The 18,666-nt window shown below is 37.0% G+C and overlaps 2 protein-coding genes across 4 annotated transcripts in view; both read right to left on the bottom strand.

Moving 5' to 3' along the window:
• grik1a (glutamate receptor, ionotropic, kainate 1a) overlaps positions 1-3,393 on the bottom strand; it is a 31,510-nt gene extending 28,117 nt beyond the window's left edge. For 2 of the 3 annotated variants that reach the window (XM_016673409.1, XM_007555608.2), the window contains exon 1: positions 2,678-3,393. In XM_016673409.1, coding sequence (XP_016528895.1) covers positions 2,678-2,759 — 82 coding nt within the window. In that variant the 5' untranslated portion in view covers positions 2,760-3,393. The remainder of the gene's footprint in view (positions 1-2,677) is intronic. The other variant, XM_007555617.2, reaches the window with a different exon arrangement.
• Positions 3,394-5,945: 2,552 nt separating this feature from the next.
• The window catches only part of tiam1a (TIAM Rac1 associated GEF 1a), a 62,901-nt gene continuing 50,180 nt past the window's right edge, over positions 5,946-18,666 (bottom strand). The window contains exons 18-29 of the mRNA XM_007555595.2: positions 15,280-15,504; positions 15,004-15,072; positions 14,296-14,421; positions 13,551-13,659; positions 13,247-13,426; positions 12,989-13,107; positions 12,772-12,880; positions 12,222-12,280; positions 9,819-9,915; positions 9,121-9,208; positions 8,855-9,027; positions 5,946-8,758 (exon numbers count right to left, since the gene is read on the bottom strand). Coding sequence (XP_007555657.1) covers positions 8,121-8,758; positions 8,855-9,027; positions 9,121-9,208; positions 9,819-9,915; positions 12,222-12,280; positions 12,772-12,880; positions 12,989-13,107; positions 13,247-13,426; positions 13,551-13,659; positions 14,296-14,421; positions 15,004-15,072; positions 15,280-15,504 — 1,992 coding nt within the window. The 3' untranslated portion in view covers positions 5,946-8,120. The remainder of the gene's footprint in view (positions 8,759-8,854; positions 9,028-9,120; positions 9,209-9,818; positions 9,916-12,221; positions 12,281-12,771; positions 12,881-12,988; positions 13,108-13,246; positions 13,427-13,550; positions 13,660-14,295; positions 14,422-15,003; positions 15,073-15,279; positions 15,505-18,666) is intronic.

The raw sequence follows: 18,666 nt of genomic DNA, 5'->3' as shown, positions 1-18,666 counted from the left end.
TACACTGGCTCCCTGTAGCTCAGAGAATAGACTTTAAAATACTGTTGTTAGTTTATAAATCACTGAACGGTTTAGCACCACAATACATTAAAGATCTGTTATCACTGTACCAACCATCTAGACCCTTCAGATCTTCTGGTTCTGGTCTGCTCTGCATCCCCAGAACCAGAACCAAACGAGGAGAAGCAGCATTCAGCTTCTATGCACCACAAATCTGGAACAAGCTTCCAGAAAACTGTAAAACAGCTGAAACACTGGGTGCCTTTAAATCTCAACTTAAAACCCACCTGTTTAGAGTTGCTTATGGCTAAATTAGTATTAGAGTGTGGGTTTTGATGTCTTCGATGTTTTTAATGTTTTTATCTTTAGCTTTTATCTATTTATTAATTTCTTTTTATTTCTTTTTCTCACTGTTTACGTTTTAATGATATAAAGACCCTGGAAAAAGTCCCAGTTAAACGACGTTTAACTGAAGTCCTAAAAGGGGTGCGGGTTTTAATGTTTTATCTGTTTCAAAATCTCTTTCTCTTTCTCACTGTTTATGCGATGTCACATGCTGTTTTTATTTTAATTATGTAAAGCACTTTGAAATGCCTTGCTGCTGAAATGTGCCATACAAATAAAATTTGATTGATTGATTGATTGATTTGAGCAATTTTGTTGCATACCATAGCTCTCTTTTTATAANTTGATTGATTGATTGATTGATTTGAGCAATTTTGTTGCATACCATAGCTCTCTTTTTATAAGGTAAGGATTGCTATCAGTACAATGAATGACCTCATTACTGAGGGAGGCAACAATGAAATAAAACTCTGTACACATCCTGCACCGAAATTTGCAAAGTATTGCAAAATGCAATAACTGGCTACCTAAAAGCTCACCAAAATTTCTTGAGAAAAAATTAAGTAAAATAGCAAGTAGTTTTTGTTGTGTGTATATACAGTATATACCCATGTAGCAACTTTTGCTGCTTACTGATTCTGTTGAAAACAATGTGTCCAGAGAAGCTCTGCAGTTCTACAAATCCTCATATGCAAACAAACATACTGACTGTGTTATGCAAATGTGTTGGAGTTGGAAACTTCTAGACTTGTGTTGCTCAAAGGGTCTGAGCTGAATAGCTGAAGCTGAACGGATTGCTCCAGAACAGCCCTGAATATTAATATGAGACCCAGAGCTAAACCCCACACCGTAAATCCTCTGCAAGTGCAGCTGGACATTGCCACAAATTCACAAATACTGTTCATGCCAAAAAGAGATCTAACACAGCAAGATCACATGGTATCAACTTATTTTCTTCCAGATGTCCTCAGATGTTCAAAACTGGTATTGATTTATGTGTTCATAGTAAAAATTGTCTTATGTCTTGCTCAAATTCACGATGTTATGACTTGATCAAACTAAAATGCATAATCTTCTGACCATCCATAAATACTGAAAATGGGTAGCCCCAACTTAAAAAAAAATCAGTAAAATTTCTGCTACATTTTTGTCAACATCATCCTAATCCATACTTCTCAATTGAGATTTCTTGCAGCATTGAGATTATGGTACTTTTATGAAAGTATTACAATATCACATTTTATAAATGTAAAGTATTTTCATTTTGGAAGTTGATTTTGTACAGATGGAACAAAGAGCTGCTTATAGGCTTTTAACTAGTAAAACCAAGAGAGAGAATGTTTCTCCAGTTTCGGCTTTATGTTGATTCTCTTTATATCTATCTACATGTATGATGACAGTGGGATTGAGAATTATCACAGGCGTACTGAAGTAATAAAATATAAGTAGTGAACAGTAATCTTAGTTTCAGCTGCTTGTGTAGCAAGAAGTTTAGTGATTTTCTGATGGCATAAATGTTCAAACTGAATATTTTAGGGCAATGTAAAAAAAAAAAGTAAAAAAAAAAGTGTTAAAACATGATGAAAGAATAAAGTTGAAGGAAGCAGTAGTTCTTTGAGAGTCTTTGGTTTGAGAGTCCCTCCTTTCATTCCCCCATTCGTCCCCTAATATATTCCAATCTATTTCATTAATCTCAAATTGTGTTTAGAAATGAACTTAACAATTCCCAGTTCAAGCTTCTCCAATGGGAATATTCTGAAGCAATACACATTTCTAACAAAACACAGAAGACAGCCTTTCCTTTATCACTGAATTGAGATGGTTAAATGGGATCATAATTTCAGTGTAAACTTGCTTGAGGGAGAAACTGGCATTGCTTTTCTCCATCCATTTTTTGTGTTGACTCGAGTCCCTACAGCCCTGGAATTGGCCATACTAACCAATTCCAAAAATGCCATTGGAAAACAACTTTATTTACCACATCAGTGGGACTCTCTTGTAATCACTTTTGAAATATTTGCTTATGTGTAAAACTGCAAATAGGCTTCCTTAAATCTCCACCCTTAAGCGGTTTAAATTTATTCGTGCACCTCATATCTCCACGTGTTTTAATCTACATCATTGATTTATGTTGACATCGTGGAACAGGAAACTCAGTCCCGCAGGCTACGGCACACAAACATCTGAAACTGAGATTGTTTCAGTTCACTGATGATGGAACGAGATGCTGAACAGCATCGCAAACTATTTCTTATGGTAAATATGAAAACTCGGACACACTTGTAATCGTGTTTCTGATTCTCTCCTGTGCGTAAACAGGTGTTGCGCTTACCAATTCTGAGGACTTGTGCTGAAGCCAAACAGAGCTCTGCCGCGACGACAATGTAACAGAAGAGTCTCTTTCGGTGCTCCATGGTTTTCCAAGCAAACTCTCTGGGAGTTTTGGGACCATGACAGACCAAAAGGGTTTCTGTCCAACCGAGGACACCACGGATGGGTCACGGCGACGCACGGCAAGTTTTATTCCCAAACCGATACGCTGCGCATCACTCCATCCACAGCTGAAGGTACGGTGAAAAAAAAATTACATTGAGACGCTTTCTTTCACAAATAAGACTTTTTAAAATTTAAAGTCTCATTTTCAAAATATAGAAAAAAAGACCAAGCAGCAAGGGTGACAAAACAAATCCACCGGATTGTGCGCATCCAAGAGGTGCCAGCTTCAAAGAAACGCCAGAGTGGATGTGTGAAACTCAAGGAAGTTAAATGTCCGGTTCGATTCATCAAAATAAGACACACGGAAACAGGAACTCAACTTCTTTTACTGCCAAGTTTATGTCTCCGTTTATTTTAAACTATTCTAAATTAGGATATAGAAATTGTGATGGTAGAAACAAGTCAGATTCATCATCTTTTACTGAGTTACACTCTAGAGTAAAACTCTCGATCATTAATTTGTAAACTTGATCTAATAAATGATTATTCCCCAGGTAAAATTAACTCCCAAAACTTGAAATAAGCAGCTTTTACTCTGAAGGTACGCGGTGACTGATGGTGTTTACCCATCCCCGTGTGGAGGAGTTTGGCTGCAGTCCTTTGGATTAAATAGCAGAAGGATTGGCAGCGATTCTGTTTGCACCGGTGCTGATGAGAGACGAATAATCTTAAAGTTGCAGGGCAAATGTCAGATAATCTCCCTCTCCCTCTTTCTCTCTACAGACTATGAAGTTTTTCACGCTTCTTTCTTTATCATCTATGAGAACAAGGTGCACATTTTATTTCTACTCTACTATATGGCGTCAGATTGTTTAGAAACAATAAAATATCGATTTGTGCTGGTATGACATTTAACTACCTTTAAATTGAAAACCTTTTGTTAAGTATTTTTCAATTTTGCGACATTTGAAAAAGCCAAACACTCAGCACTCAAATAAAACTCTCATCAAGTCAGACTTGACATTTTTTGCACATCTGTGGAATCTTTGACAAAAAACTCCTGGGAAAAACAGCCTTTAGGCAAATTTTATTTACTTAGAAAAAGTGACCATACGAATACTAATTGGAATTCCCTCAGAATGTTTTCAGTTGAAAACAAGTCATTAGTTTAGATACTGAAACAAATCTAATCAGGTAATCAAGCAGCCCAATATTGGTTTGAACTATTCATTCTAGAAATTACATGATTGATCTATGTGCATGAAAGTTAGCCAGTTTTATAGTGATTCTTCACTCCCTTTGCTCTTTGCTTCAGTTGCTATCTGGCAGATGTTTTTATATAATCTCTATATTTCTATTTGTGTGTATTTATGCTTATGTATATAACTTGATTTGTAAGTGCAGGGACATTGGCAGATCGTTTTGTGAAGGGTGGCCATAAAGAAGGGGAGAACAGAAACCATGTATGTATGTATGTATGTATGTATGTATGTATGTATGTATGTATGTATGTATGTATGTATATTTCTGCTAAAGCGGTTGAAATCTAATGATTTTGATACAATCTTTATTTTTTTTTTTAGGATTTCTTAAAACCAGCTCAATAATATGTAAGTTCATGTTTTGAAACCTGTATGACAAAAAATCAGCTGATTTGATATATTCAAATTTAAGATCTTAGATTCATTTGAGGACAGGACAAGCAGTGTGTGACAAACATTCAAACAATGAACAGCAACAACAATGTACACGTTTACCTGATATTTATTTCAGGTAATTTCAGTGTGAATCCTTTTATTGGAATATTAATTTATCTTTATTTACCCCCACAGACCCACAACATTCATGTTGGGTTAAGTGAAATTGCCCTTCGGAGTGAATTTGAGTGTACATGCCTGTCTGTCCCGTGTGTCTCTGTGTTGTCGTCTGATGAACTGGTGACCTGTCAGTGGCATTCACCCTCTCTCACCTTATAACTGCTTTAGATATCCCCTGACGGCCCGGCAAGAACAAGTGTGTAGAGACTATTGATATATGGATGCACTGTGTAGTATTTATAGTCATATTCAATAAATTAGAATATGCATCAGATGAGGCTCATTTGTAAGTTTAAATATACCTTTGGAAATAACATCCTTTAAGCAGATATGTTTCATTGAGCACATATTTCTGTTACTAAAAATGTTTTTAGTAGGTCTGATGTAATACTTTAATTTTAAATGTTTTCATTACCTGTAGAAATAAAAGCTTTCAAACCTCCATCCCTGTGAAATTAATCTGTTTCACTCATGGGTTTTCAGTAATGTTCAAATTAATTGAATGGGTCTGCATCTGTGTTTTTTTGCATTTAATCTTTACCTAAATCATATTTTATGCCATTTGAAAAGACAATAATGTTTATTGTATAATTTAAATACAAATTTCTTTGCAGAGCAAATTGTTTTGTTGAAATGTACATTTTTCTGAATTGTCAGAAAAAAACTAGTGCCTGTTTATTTTATTCAATACTTTGTAAGCACGGTGGCAAAAACATTTTGGTTATTAAACATACAATCTGGTGGCTTTTCTTCACAATATAGCAGGATATCAAAATTTACGAGCAAAGAGTCAAGCCCATCCAGAAAACAACCTCAAAATAAAGCAAAACATTTTTTTGTATGACTTGGGTTGATTACATCACAAAGACACAATTATCAAGCTGTTAGGAGAATCAGTAAAGAGAACACAAGTAAACACTCTGGGGGTGACTTGATTATTTGATTAAAAACCACAAAGAGAAAAAATCCAAATATTCAAAAGAAGTCAGAGTTATTTTTTGCTTTAAATAATGTCACCAGATTCATGTTTGAGGAATCTGTTTTTAGAATAGATTTTGTGAACAAGTAACATAAAATAGAAAACTTTTCAGCAATACCTGCAGTGACGTTTTTTTAGTAAGTGATCAATTTGTCTTAATCATTTAGAATGTGTTGTAATATGTTGTGAAAACCTTTAGAGGTGCTTTCATTCAGAATGCACTTTTGCATTTTTATTATGCTCATGTAATATTCTAATCTTTAATGAGTTTTCATTAGTTGTCAGTAGAAAATCAAGAACACAAAGTCTTTAAAACTTTTAATGCTTTTTTTTTTCACTATGGAGAAAAAAAAAGTCCAAACAGCCAATAAGTTTAATGAGAAAATTTATTTTCACATAAAAATCCACAGTTTTAAGTACAAACAGTTTCAAAAGGTGAGAGTCAAAGGGCTTTTCACAGAGTTTGCCTCCAGGGCCTGGTGATTGTACCTCACAGTCAGAAGTCTTTCCCAGATGTGATGAACCAGTGAGCCGTTAGCTGAGATGTCAGGTTTGTAAATAGATCAAGAACATAAAGTTTAAAATAATCCACTTCCTTATTTCTATCAACCAGAGTAGCTAAGCCTCTGTGTTCACAGTTCGGTGTTAAGAGCTTGTACTTGTCTTCTGTACAGAGGTCTCACATTAAGCACGTTGCTGTGGTGATAATGAAATGGCACCACCTGGTGGAAAGGTGAAGCATCACAAGATTGTGAAGCGGATGCAGGCTGTGACAGGATGTTCATAAGTTAAATGTAAAAGGTTGCTTGGATCTGATTAAGGAGAATTAAGTTGCAGCTCAGGACTAATAATATTCAAGTAAACAGGACTAGAGTGGTTGGGCTGTATTTTAAAGACATCAAGCTTGAAGGGACTCCAAGATCCAGTGTAGGATCTAATGAGCTAAAAAACTACCAAAATAGAGGGATTTTTTTTTACAATAAAACAGAAAAGATGAGAAGGGCACAGAAGAGAGTTTTGTCAAGTCTGTTTCTGCCACCAAATACAAAGTTTGTAACACTGAACAGATAAATGTGTTGTAAACATTAAGTTACAGTAAAGTTTTCCAAAAAGGCAATGTTAAATAAACATGAAAAAATTGCTATTCATAACCATTTTCAAAAAGCATACAAGAGAAAAAGTGAGCATTAAAACCTTTTTGTACAACAGGTGATCAGCACTATTATTACTTCCAACTATACAGTGATGTGCAGCTGATATTAAGTTAAAACAGTTTTTTAAAAAAAGCCCAATAAAAACTAGCCGGACCTCACCATCTTTTATACAGCAGTCATTCAGCCTAAATCCCCTGAAGAGAAAGAACACACAGCCCTTGGTGGGGGGAAAGGGTTGGTTTGGGGCTAAATACAAACAGCTTTTCGAGTCAGAAAAATATATAACACCCACATTACTGTGTTGAAAAATAGATGTTTTGGTCCATGAGTCATAAGTGAGGATGTCTCTTCTGTGCAGTGTTGTGTCACGAGACAGTAGCTGCCTGCGTCTACATACGATGTGCTTTCCAGCGTATGAATACATACACCTCCTCATCTGAAATGTATGCACATGCAGTGCTTTCATCTTCAGATAAATGCCAGCTGTTTGTGAAATGCCTGGGTACAGTGAGGGATCTCTGTTGCAATTTTACAGACAGAAGTCCTGAATTAGAATCTGAGGGGCACAAGAGGAACCAGAGCATGTTGTAAGATGGTACGATTGTCAAACTGGGTGGAGTTAAAAGAGTGGTTAGCATCACAGTGCTGTACACTTTCTCTTAAAGCTTGTACCTGATTCGCCCTACATTTTCTTGGAATCCTGATTTACAACTCCTTGCAAAGCTTTTTATACCCCTTAAACATTTTCACAGTTTTATAATCAATAAGCTATGACCATACACTTCCATGTATTTCATTGGGATTTTCAGTGGCAGGAAAAATGCGGAAGTGAATTATGAAGTGAAAGAAAAATGATCTATTCGATGAAAAAGAAAATCTGAGGAGTTTGGCATTTTTAAATAGACCCTTTTACTCTAATAATCCTAATTAAATGCAGTGCAACAATGTGTCTTCAGTTACTTGGCTAATAAATAATTTAGAGGCTCTTTTAAGGTTTGCCATAAGCCATGTAGAATATGAAACAAACATGTTGAAGACTCTCTGGCCAAGTTTTGCCTTCCTACAAAATGCAGTTCCTTGTAAAAAACCAACACTAAACATCACCCTGAATACACATCTCCGCAGAAAAACATGGCAATGGCAGGATCATGCTGTGGTGATGGCAGAATATAAATGGTCTTTTCAGTTTTCGGAATTAAAATTGTAATTAGGAAAACAATCCTTTTGCTTCCACTTAATTATGCACATTTTTTTGTGCCATCCATCACAAAATCCCAATAAAATACCATGATAAAAAAAAAAATTCAAGGGGAATGAACACTTTTGAACAGTAACGAATTGAGTGGAAGACGCCTCCGTTTGCTCTCCTCTTCATTCTGTAGTCTCCCATCAAAAGACGTCGCTGTTGCACCCTTTATTAAAGTCGTCCCGTCGTACCCAGATCACGTCGTGGTTCTTGCTAGTGGCTCCCTCCACAGAACACTGCTGCTTCAAAGGAGCAAGCTTTGAGGAATAAGAGACAGACAGGCTGCAGGATGTGAGGGAGTCTGAATCATCCCTCTGTTTTGTTCGGTCCACTTTCACACCTTGCTCCATCTCGCTTCTGGACTCCATCTTTCTATTCAAGTTGACCTCTTTGCTGTGCAAGCTCAGTCCTCCCACTCCTGCCTCCAGGGAGTCTGGTTCGGCCGACGGGGATCGCACAGATTTACAGTATTCGTCATCGTCACTCAAGATGTCCGTCTCCTTCACCTGTCTGTCGTCGATGTCTTTGCACTGGTCTTCGTAGCGCCTCAGGTTGAACTGCTCCTCCACCCAACGGTCCGTGTCCTCTGCCTGAAGTTTGTGAGACGGATGAGGTTCGTGCTTGGAGGGAGGGGTGTTTGAAGGGGAGCGGGATGGCTGATGGGTGATGTTGGGAACATCAGTGCTGTTGTTGTTGGTGCCGTGGAAAACCTGGTCAGCATCAATGAGAATGTGGTTCTTCAAGAGGTTTCGGCGACTCAGAGTTCGTGATGGGGCAGATGCTAAACGCAGACACAAAAAGAGAAAAGGAGGAGAAAATAAAAATATGTCGTCTGTAAAGTATTGAAAGTTGTAATAAGAATTTTATGTAAACTTACCTGCTCTGTTCATGGCAGGTCGTGCACCTTTGAGGGCGCTCAGGCGTTTGCCACCAAACGGGACATACTTCTGGTTGAGCGGCATAGATTTTGTCTTGAGAATATGTCGCCGTTGCTTCTCCCTAAGAATAGACTGGACTGCTTTCAATAAGTCCTTTTTGCTCTCTGGAGAACTAGAATCATACAAGAAACACATGAACTTGAAATTATTTTACTTACGTCCAATACATGCGTTTAATGCATTTTCTTCCTTTTAAAAAAAATACCTGCAGCACAGCTGAAAGACTCTTTCTGGTCTTCCTTCAGATTCAGACCTTATGTGGACTAGTTCACATACTGCTGTGGCATCAGAGCCTGAAAAGAAAAGATGCGGGCGGGTTTATAATTTCAAGAATCGCTCATTGAGGTTCGATATTTGCTACAGATGCAGTTAAATGGAGAATAGGACTGTAAAAAATCTTGTTTGCTGTGTGATTTTGAATAAAAACATTACTTTTGGTGGGACTGCAACTTTGTTCTGGAATAGGCATGTTAAAAATTGCATTAATGAAAAAGCAAAAGTCTGGCAATTCACTTAAAACAACTAGCTGCACAGTCATTAGGCCAAACATAAGCAAATTGCAGTGTATTATCCACAGAGAAACTAGGATGACCAACAAAATGACTTGACTGTAAACCTGCAAATGAGAAAAGCCAACACAAACTTCACACAAAATGCAAGGAAGTGTATGCTTAGTTAATGATTTGTTTGCTTTTCAGCTTTGCAGAGCAGTTTTTAAACTAGCCCCTCACTTTGTGAATGGAGACAATAAAATAACCAGCCTGCAGTTCTGACAACTCCATTTTTTTAGATAAAGACGGGCCGCAGTTCATAACAGAGAGCAACTTGTTATTGGCATGCCATGAGAAAAGTTAAAAGTTGCCTTTCAGGAATAAATACTTATGGAAAATCAGTTAGACCTACTTGCAGGGGCCCGGACTTGCAGGGAGTCTGTTGCAACCATGTATCGGAAGCGGAAATGATCCCTGTCCTCGCTCACAGTCGCACGATGAGATCCTCCCTGAAAGAAACAAAACGCACGTGAAACATGCCTGCAGTACATCAACGTGACAGCAGGTGGCGGAAAAGTCCAACACCACATGAAATTTAACAGCTACTGCGAGGCATCAGGTTCAGACAACAGTAAATATACACAAAACCAACTCATGGTTGTTGGAAGACATTAAGGTTAATCTTATTTCAGAATGCACCAACAAACAGGCCCGCCAGCAACCTTCAGCACCACTGATCTTGCTTTTATGGCCTCCAGTTTTATTAAGTAAAACTGCAGAATGCAGTTTTATTGTTGCATCCTGCATTAATAGCCTGTTTTGCACATATCCAGTGAACCAATAACACATTAAAACTAAAAGACAAAATAGGTTTTGCTTGACAAACTTTATTGCCATACTGTATTTTTTTTTTCTTTAAAATAAATAGAACTTGGAATAATGTGCATATATTAAGCAAGCTTTTCCCCCTTTTTGTCAATACAGTAACTGTAAAGGTTTTTATGAAAAAGAGTGCCGAGGGTGAAACTGGTCAGACTAGATCATTTCCTCTTTGTTTTTTAAGGAAATAGCATATCCAAGCAATATTTGCACTGGGGTTATGTCCCTACTATTTTTTTTTTTTTTTTACGTTTTTTTCCTGTTGACAGTTTTGAGTTCTGAGCAGTTTGCCATAACTTTTGAAGTGGACTTGAAAAGAAAAGTGCATGAAGAAATGCAACATCAGTTAGTTTCTAGATATTAAAGCCCATTATTAAACTCCTGATATGTTAGAAAATAATTTCTGTGTTAAAACACAATTAAAATATAGCAATCTGTTCTTGGTCCTATAAAAGGAATATTGAAAAAAAGTACATCAAATTTAGCATAACCTTCAAACTTTGAAGGTTTTCCATAATGTCTATACTGTCAGTGACATTGTCAACCTTTCTTGTGTGGATTAAATTTCTCTTCAGTACCATAAGAAGAGTGAAGGAACCTTTGTTGATAAAGCGGAATAAAGTCCCTGTATCACCCATGTGCTCCCTGCTCATTTAGGTCAAAAAAACCTTCCACCACAGAAGCTGAGTCAGCAGATTTTTCAATGAAGTACATGGGCTTTTCTTGAGATGTGCGTCACAAGGCAGTTGTGAGTATCACCCAGTAACTTGCCACCATCAGCGTGTGAATGAGTGACTGAGCACTTTGGGGGTCCTGTGGACTTGACAAAGCACTATACAAGTACATGTATAGTTCAGATTCCAAGAGAAATTGGTATCTGAAAGCCACAAATGAAAAATTGGATAAATCTTCCTGTTTTAACTTGTTGATGATGAATTGCTAGAGCAACAGGAGGAACTTGTTTGCATTTTGAACAGTGAATAGTCAGCGGATAAGTGTGGCAGGTGATGCCATCAGCCTTGGGGGAAAACTGACAATTTGGTTGACAACTTAAAACTTTAACAGTGATGTATAAAATCTATAAATGAAAAGCAAGAAGGATTTGGTAATGGCCCAATGTCTTGTGACCCAGTAAAATATGGATGATATTTCTGGCCGATAGTAAAGAGACACAATGAACCTTCAAACGAGGTTATTTGATTTGAACGATTACTCTATTCACTCTGTTGGACTTAAGTGGTTTTTAAAGTAAAATATTCATAAAGGGTATAAGTAGCAGAAGTCATAACCAGTCTTACAAGTTCTTGAATGTTTTCATATTCAAATGGCTGAATAAGCACAAAAATTGCTGAAGTGGTTAGTCTCCCAACAAAAAAACAAACAAAAAAAAAATGGATAAACGAAGTTCAAAGAGTGAGTGGTTCACTATGGTGTTAGAGCCTTATAGGATTTAAATAATTCTAGTTTTACACTCGCCTTTAAATTTGTATATACACAACATTTTGCATAGCTTTATACCTTTGAAAAAAAAAAGAGCCAAGTCATTTGTTTCCTAGTTGTAAATCATTAAAAATTAATTGGCCATATTTTAGTTACTGGTAAAAGTAGGCCACTTTCTGTATTTCCAGTTTTGAGGCATATTTGTACATTTATTTTATATTCATAGCTGTATAAACAAAGTTTTAATTTTTTTCTTATTAAAAATACTTTCAGGTAATTGCAAGACTGCAAGTCGAGGCTTCTTAAAAATTGATCCATTCAACATCTTCTCTCTGTGCGGCTTGGCAGCCCTCTAAGAACAAGTGGAATAATTTACTTAAAACAATGGGATAAATTGATCAAAAAAGTATCATCAATTTCCATCTAATGAGTTTGTCTTTTCAATCCATTTCTTCAAATTAAAACCAATGCACAGAAAAGTGTTAAGTGTACTTACAATTTTTTTCCGGTGCTTGGAGGAGTTTTTGTAGACAAAAACAACAGCAGTTTTGAACACTAAAACAGGAACAGAGAGATAAAGGTTATGACATAAATCAAAGCGCATTTCATTACCCGTTTTATTTTAGTCAAAATTCAACTTATAGGATGCTAAAGAACATCTTTGATGGCAGCCAAAGATTAAAATTACAATATTTAGTTAAAATGTGATCAGAAAAATCCATCATGTCAACATTGAATGCTAAAAGCTGCCACCTCTGCTCACCAACACTTGGCAAAGAAAGCCATTCAAGTTTTCATATCTAATATTTATTGCAAGGAAAACATGTCAGCTGAGTGAACTTTTTATATTTTTATTATATCTGTGCACTTTGGGGCTGGGTGAACATGACATGTCAGCAACTTAGTGCAGGGAAAAAGGCGAAATAAATAAAGCAGTGACTCTGTGTGTGCATTTTTTACTTTGTCTTGTGCACTAGTTAGATCGTTTTTCTCTTTATGGTATGGAAAGAATGTTATATAATGTAAATTTAGAATGACAGTATTACCAAAAGCAGATAATTCTGGGTCCTTTTTGCTTTTGCCAAAAGTGGCTGGAGGATTCATCCATGCCACTGTTGAGTGCAGCAGAAGGTCGCCCATTGAGAGATCAAGCACCTTTATTGGAATGTAAAAAATACAAAAATAAATAAACAATTTTTTTTCTTTTTCTGTTTTGACATTTGATAAAATTTCAGTTCAGTGATCTGGAATAAAATGAGTTACCTGTTTGTTATCCGCCGTCTGCTCATTGATGAGCTGATCAAAAACTGCCCCGTACTCCTCATGAAGCTTTTGCATCTCATTGATGTGACTCGCAACTTTGTTCATGGCCTTCATTGCGACTGGATGAGACAACAGTCGATTAGCTATGACTTAATCAATTACTGCTCCAAACAGTGATTGGCATAGCTAATGCTGAAACCATTTCAGAGTGCCAATAGATGTAGAGGAAAAAATAGATGAATAAAAGCACTGCTTTACCATCCAGATGGTAGTGTTCTTCACTGTCTGGGTGAGTGAGAGAGTAGAGCTCCCTGAGTAGGAGTGGATACTTCAGGACTCTCTGGATGGGTTTGATCAGGTAAGACTCCAGAGTGGATGAATGTTGCTGTCTGGGATTTCTCTCAGCCAGGAAGGCTTTGAACTCTGGGTCAGTTTTGGCTGAAAAAATAAAGATGCTGTTTATAAAGTTACAAGTCACTGCAAATTTAAAGAAGATCTAAAGAGCTGCAGTCACTAGGTTAATTGTGCACTTGCCACCAAGAACAAATATCTGCATTTTTACCTTTCGCCAGGACCTTCGGGACCTTTGTGTGGCTGGCACAAAACGCACTGTAGATCTTGAACCGATCAGCATAATAAAGGAATGACCCACCCAAAGAGAAAAGCACCTTCTGTAGAGAGAAAGAAAAAACATAATGCATTAATAAAAATGATTCATATTTGTATTGATTTGGGTATAAAATATCGTCTGACCCAGTATCCACATACAACTCTATTTTAACCTTTCATTCCCAGACTCTTTCTTCTCATGCCTACTTCTGCTTGCCAGATGGATTATATGATCTAGCCAAAATGAATCCTTATATGAATTAGAGAGGTTTTTTCAAATAAAGCTTGTTTCTTAAAATGGGAAATATTTCCTAGGGTTCAAAACAGTGGATCTTTATTCAAAACAACCTTAATCAACCTGTTCAGACTGCGTTTGTTAAATTTTTGTTCGCACTGGCAAGTAAATGTGAAGCTCTTATACTCAACTTATGTTTTTTTTTTCAAGTCTGGGATCTGTGTTTAAGCCCCAAGTATCTTTTTACCAAGACAATAGCTCAACCCATCATCATAGTACCCATGAGCCACAGTGAATTTTCTTCTGAGTGCAAAATTTGTGCAATACCACAAATGATCCACTGCAAGTTTTTTTTTGTTGTTGTTTGTTTAAGGAAAACATTGTGAAACGGCAGAAATAACTAGACCTCAAAAAAATAAAATAAAATCAAAATGATTCTGAGGTTTAGAGAAAAACTGTTCACCTTAAACTGGTCCACTCTCTCCAATCTTTCCAGATCAGGCACCAGTCTGATTCCATCTTCAAGTGTTCGCAAAAACTCCAACTGGAATTCCACCATCTCTTCAAGATTACCAAATAAGACATCCAGCTACAAAACAGAATGAGAATTATGTTAGTACTGTCGTACATAGTGAAGCTTAATGGCTGTCAACTAATATTTACAGCTCCCTCTGTGCCAGAAAAAAAAAAATATGCATGTGTATAAACAGTCTTGTAGACTGGTTTTGAATTTGTCACATGACCTGCTTCACATCCTTTCACACAAATTTAACTTCAATACTTTCACACAGACATGTCAAAACCTCAAACTGTTATCCTGTGTAATCTTTACACAAAATCCCTTTCTGCTCATGACATCCAACAAATCATTAATGTTCTAAAATGACTTTTGTTCATTGCTAATTCAATACGTCTGGTTCTGATTTGTGTATCCATAAATATTCCCAGGCTCTACTTTCAGTTCCACATTAACTACAGAGTCTACATACATCCTCACTTCCTCCATATACAGACAAACTACCAACTTGCAAATGGCAAATAATGAAACTTCCTTTTTGCTTATATCACTTCAATCCATTATTCTATAATAAATCTGAGAATTCACATATAGTATCCAAACGCAAGTGTGGAGTATCGTTATTCTTGGTATAAATAAGCAGCATGACAGTACCTCATCCTGTGTTAGGAAACTCTCTTTCTGTAAAGGTTTCAAGTAGTACTCTATGAGACACCGCAGGTCCTGAAAAAGATGAAAAACAAGATCCGTCAAATTGTGCAGAAGATGTTTTTGTGATTCAACGCCAAGTATTGTGGGCAATGAGTCAGCTCCAATGGTTCTTAACGCAACACAACACTGGTATGTCGGTAATTGACATATAACCGACACGTTTGAAATGCCCGACAGGTTTAGGAAGTCTACTTAAAATTAAATTAAAACGGAACTCGCCTTGACATACGTCTTCTCCGTCTCCACCAATTCACTGATGACCTTGCGCAGTTTGTCTGCATGGGAAAGCTGTCTCTGGGCGGCAGTACCGGCAGCAGGCGCCAAAGCTGACACGGGGCTCGGTGACAGGGACGACGAAGACGATGATGAGGAGGATGACATTGGGCACTCCAGAGGATTCATGTCATGGAGACTGTGGCAGAAAGCAGTGACTTGCTCTGTGCTCTGTGATGGGAAATGAGGAAACCAGACATTCCTTTAGACTAATGTCAGAATTGCCTCACCTCATTTGTAAAACTGGATTATGAACAACTAAAACGTCTTTGGAAGGTTTTTGTGAACATTCACATTATTTTTTACAACGATACACTTCAGTTTAATTTATTAGGATTTGACTTGATAGGGTATAATTATGTGGTATGACACCTTTGCTCCTTGCTTCGGAGTACTTTTGTGTCCAGCTCCTCTGACTCAATACTTTGTAGATCCACTTGTGTGCGATCGCAGCGGCATCCCTTGTGGGTTATGTCTCAATCAACTTTGCATATATGGAAACAATTTTGTGTTCTTTGCAAAATCACTTAAGCTCAGTCAGATTAGATGGAGAGGTTCTGTGAACATGAAATTTAAAATCCCAACATAGATTCCTAATTGGCTTTTGCTCTGGACTTTGGTTGGTCATTCTGTTTCGATAAACCTTTCCAACTTACAACCAAGCAGCTTTCTTGTCCAGGCTAAGGAAAGGCATACCCAGCATGATTCTGCCACCACCATATTTCAGTCTCAGCATTTAGTGGTCATGGTGATGTGCAGTGTCCACCTGCAGTTGCATGTTGGCCTCTACGTTATGAGCCAAAATGTAAAATGAGTTTAAGATTGACTTCCATCCCGACAGCCTTCCAAAAAAATCTGATTTGTGGAGAGCAAGGCAAACGGGTTTTGTGAACACAATCACTGCAGCTTCTCCAAAGTTAGCATTGGATTCTTTTTTGTTTGATTCTTTGATTATTGCTCTCCTTATTCTGCCTGTCATTTTTAAGGAAACCTATGTTTCAGGTAGGTCCGAAGTTGTGCCATGCATGTCCAAAGCTTGAGATGATTTTAGAATGAAACTCTGCATTAAACTTTTTCACAACCTTATCCATTATATTTGTTCCGTTTCTTGGTCTTCATGATGGCATTTGTTATCTTGTACAACAGCTGGAGAATAAAAGTACAGAATAAAATAAAAGGCAATTGTTTTAAAAAAAAAAAAGGTTTAAAAGTCACTAGTCCTTGTTGATTTTTGAATTATGTACTGCTATGAACTGATGAATCGCATAAAACCTCAAACTACTTTCAAGTTTCTGATTAGATCATGGCTAATGTGCAAAAGTTCAAGCTGTACAGACACTTTAGCAAGAACATTTCTTTAATAAGCAAATGTGTGACCTAAGGAATGTCTGAGGTGTGTCTGAAAAATGTTCTGACCACAGACAGTCAGGCTTGATTCAAGTAAACATTAAGGCAAGAGCTACTTAATGGTTGCATGCTAATTTTGCCTCTCCCATCTGTTCACAGTTTAGAATCCCTCAACCTAAGAATTTGATTACTACAAGCATTTATTAACCTCACTACATTGATCAATGGCTATTGGAAGGATTTTATCCTACACAGACAAATTAAGGACATATTTCCACATTTTAATTACTAGACCCCTACAGTAAACCTCTGTGAGTAAACTTTCAATTAAACTTTACTGACCAGATTCACTTTAAATCAGGAACCTCCCACTCCAATCCTCCAGAGCTACTCCCCTGCAACATTTAGCACCCGCTCCAACTCAGCTGAATCAAATGATTGAATAACCCCTACAGGACTAAGTTTGGCAAAGATCTGGTAATGAGCCATTCATGTGATTCAGGTGTGTTGGAGAAAAACAAAAGTAAGCTTCTTCCCATCACGTTATATGGGTCAACACTTGATGCTGATAGACTTTACATTTGAGGCAAAGTCATTAAAGAAAGTCAAGTTAATTTATTTTTATCCCATATATACGCATATTGGTGTATTTTAAGTACATAAAAAAGAGAAGTTTTTCACATTAGTACAGTTACTGTCTTTCCAAAATAAAAATAAAGACATGTAAAAGAGACCATGTGAAGTTGCACAGACGCAGAGGCTAACAATCGATGCCCCCACTTAGTTTGTTATAATCAACATAAAAAATACCTCTATTTTGTGTGAAATCATGCACTTCTGCTGTTTTTTGATAAGCACCCTTCTTGTTTTATTTTTTTTATTTTTATTTATTTTATTTTTTTTTGACTGACTTAATTGGAGACAGCTGAGACAGGTTCCGTCTTGACAGATAACACGGCTTGTCTCCTGTAAGGCTGCGGCAGTGACAGCACAATTTTCCATCGTGGTATTCAAAGCAGTTTTGCAACATGATGCTGTGAATCTTTTTTCATGGAGTCACGATGGCCATCTTTAAGGGAGCAAATGCACTGAAGACCATTTCACAATTGAGATGACCTCAAATAGAAATGTGTTAATCAATAAACGTTCAGGCAAAAAATGTTATGTTTATGCGAGGACAATCAACAGCAATATAACTGATAATTTATTATGTTATACCCTTATAATGTTGTATGTCTGCCAGTATGTCTGTGGAATGAGCAAAATAATAAAAAAACACTGAACTATGGTGTCATTTTCTCATGTATACTTCTAACCAAACACTCCTGTGACTTCTAAACAAGATCTCATAAATTTCAACCAGGCAAATTGGTGACAAATAACCGATTGAAAGACAGATGAATGAATGAAAAAAAGCAGCATGATGCTTTACAGAAGTACCACTGTTATTTTGCATTCTGCAACCTGAATTAAAACATATAACAAAATAAATATGAATATTTGTTTAATAATAGTGAGAAATGTGAAATGTTGTTTTTGATTTTGCTAAAGCATCAACAAGAACGATAATCCCAGACTACGGGTAACATCTAAATCTTTTAGATGAGAAGATAGATCGTTGCTCCCAACCCCTAAAGCTGCTGGGATACGTGAGCATGCACAATGTGAGGTGGATGTATGGATTTGGATGGCAGGGTCCAGAGGAAACATACCCTGAGAATAATCTCATCAGTATGGGTACACCACCATTGCATAATCACTGACCTATGTGAGCTCAACTCCACATCACAAGGCATCAAACACACAACTTGTCGTGCACTGCAATGCTCACCACCTGGAACGCGTCATAGATGGAGTCAGTCGAGGGTTTAGTTTTTCTGCTCTTCCTGAAAGCCGACATCCTGGCAGGTCAAAAAGGTTTCAGGTGTTCCCTTTATTCCTGCTCTGTAATTTCCGAGTCGAAAAAAAAAAAAAAAAAAAAAAAAA

Source organism: Poecilia formosa, unplaced genomic scaffold (genome assembly GCF_000485575.1).
Source record: "Poecilia formosa unplaced genomic scaffold, Poecilia_formosa-5.1.2 Scaffold3, whole genome shotgun sequence".
Taxonomy (NCBI): domain Eukaryota; kingdom Metazoa; phylum Chordata; class Actinopteri; order Cyprinodontiformes; family Poeciliidae; genus Poecilia; species Poecilia formosa.
The sequence above is the reverse complement of the archived record's forward strand: the minus strand, read 5'-3'. Positions and strand labels throughout refer to the sequence as shown.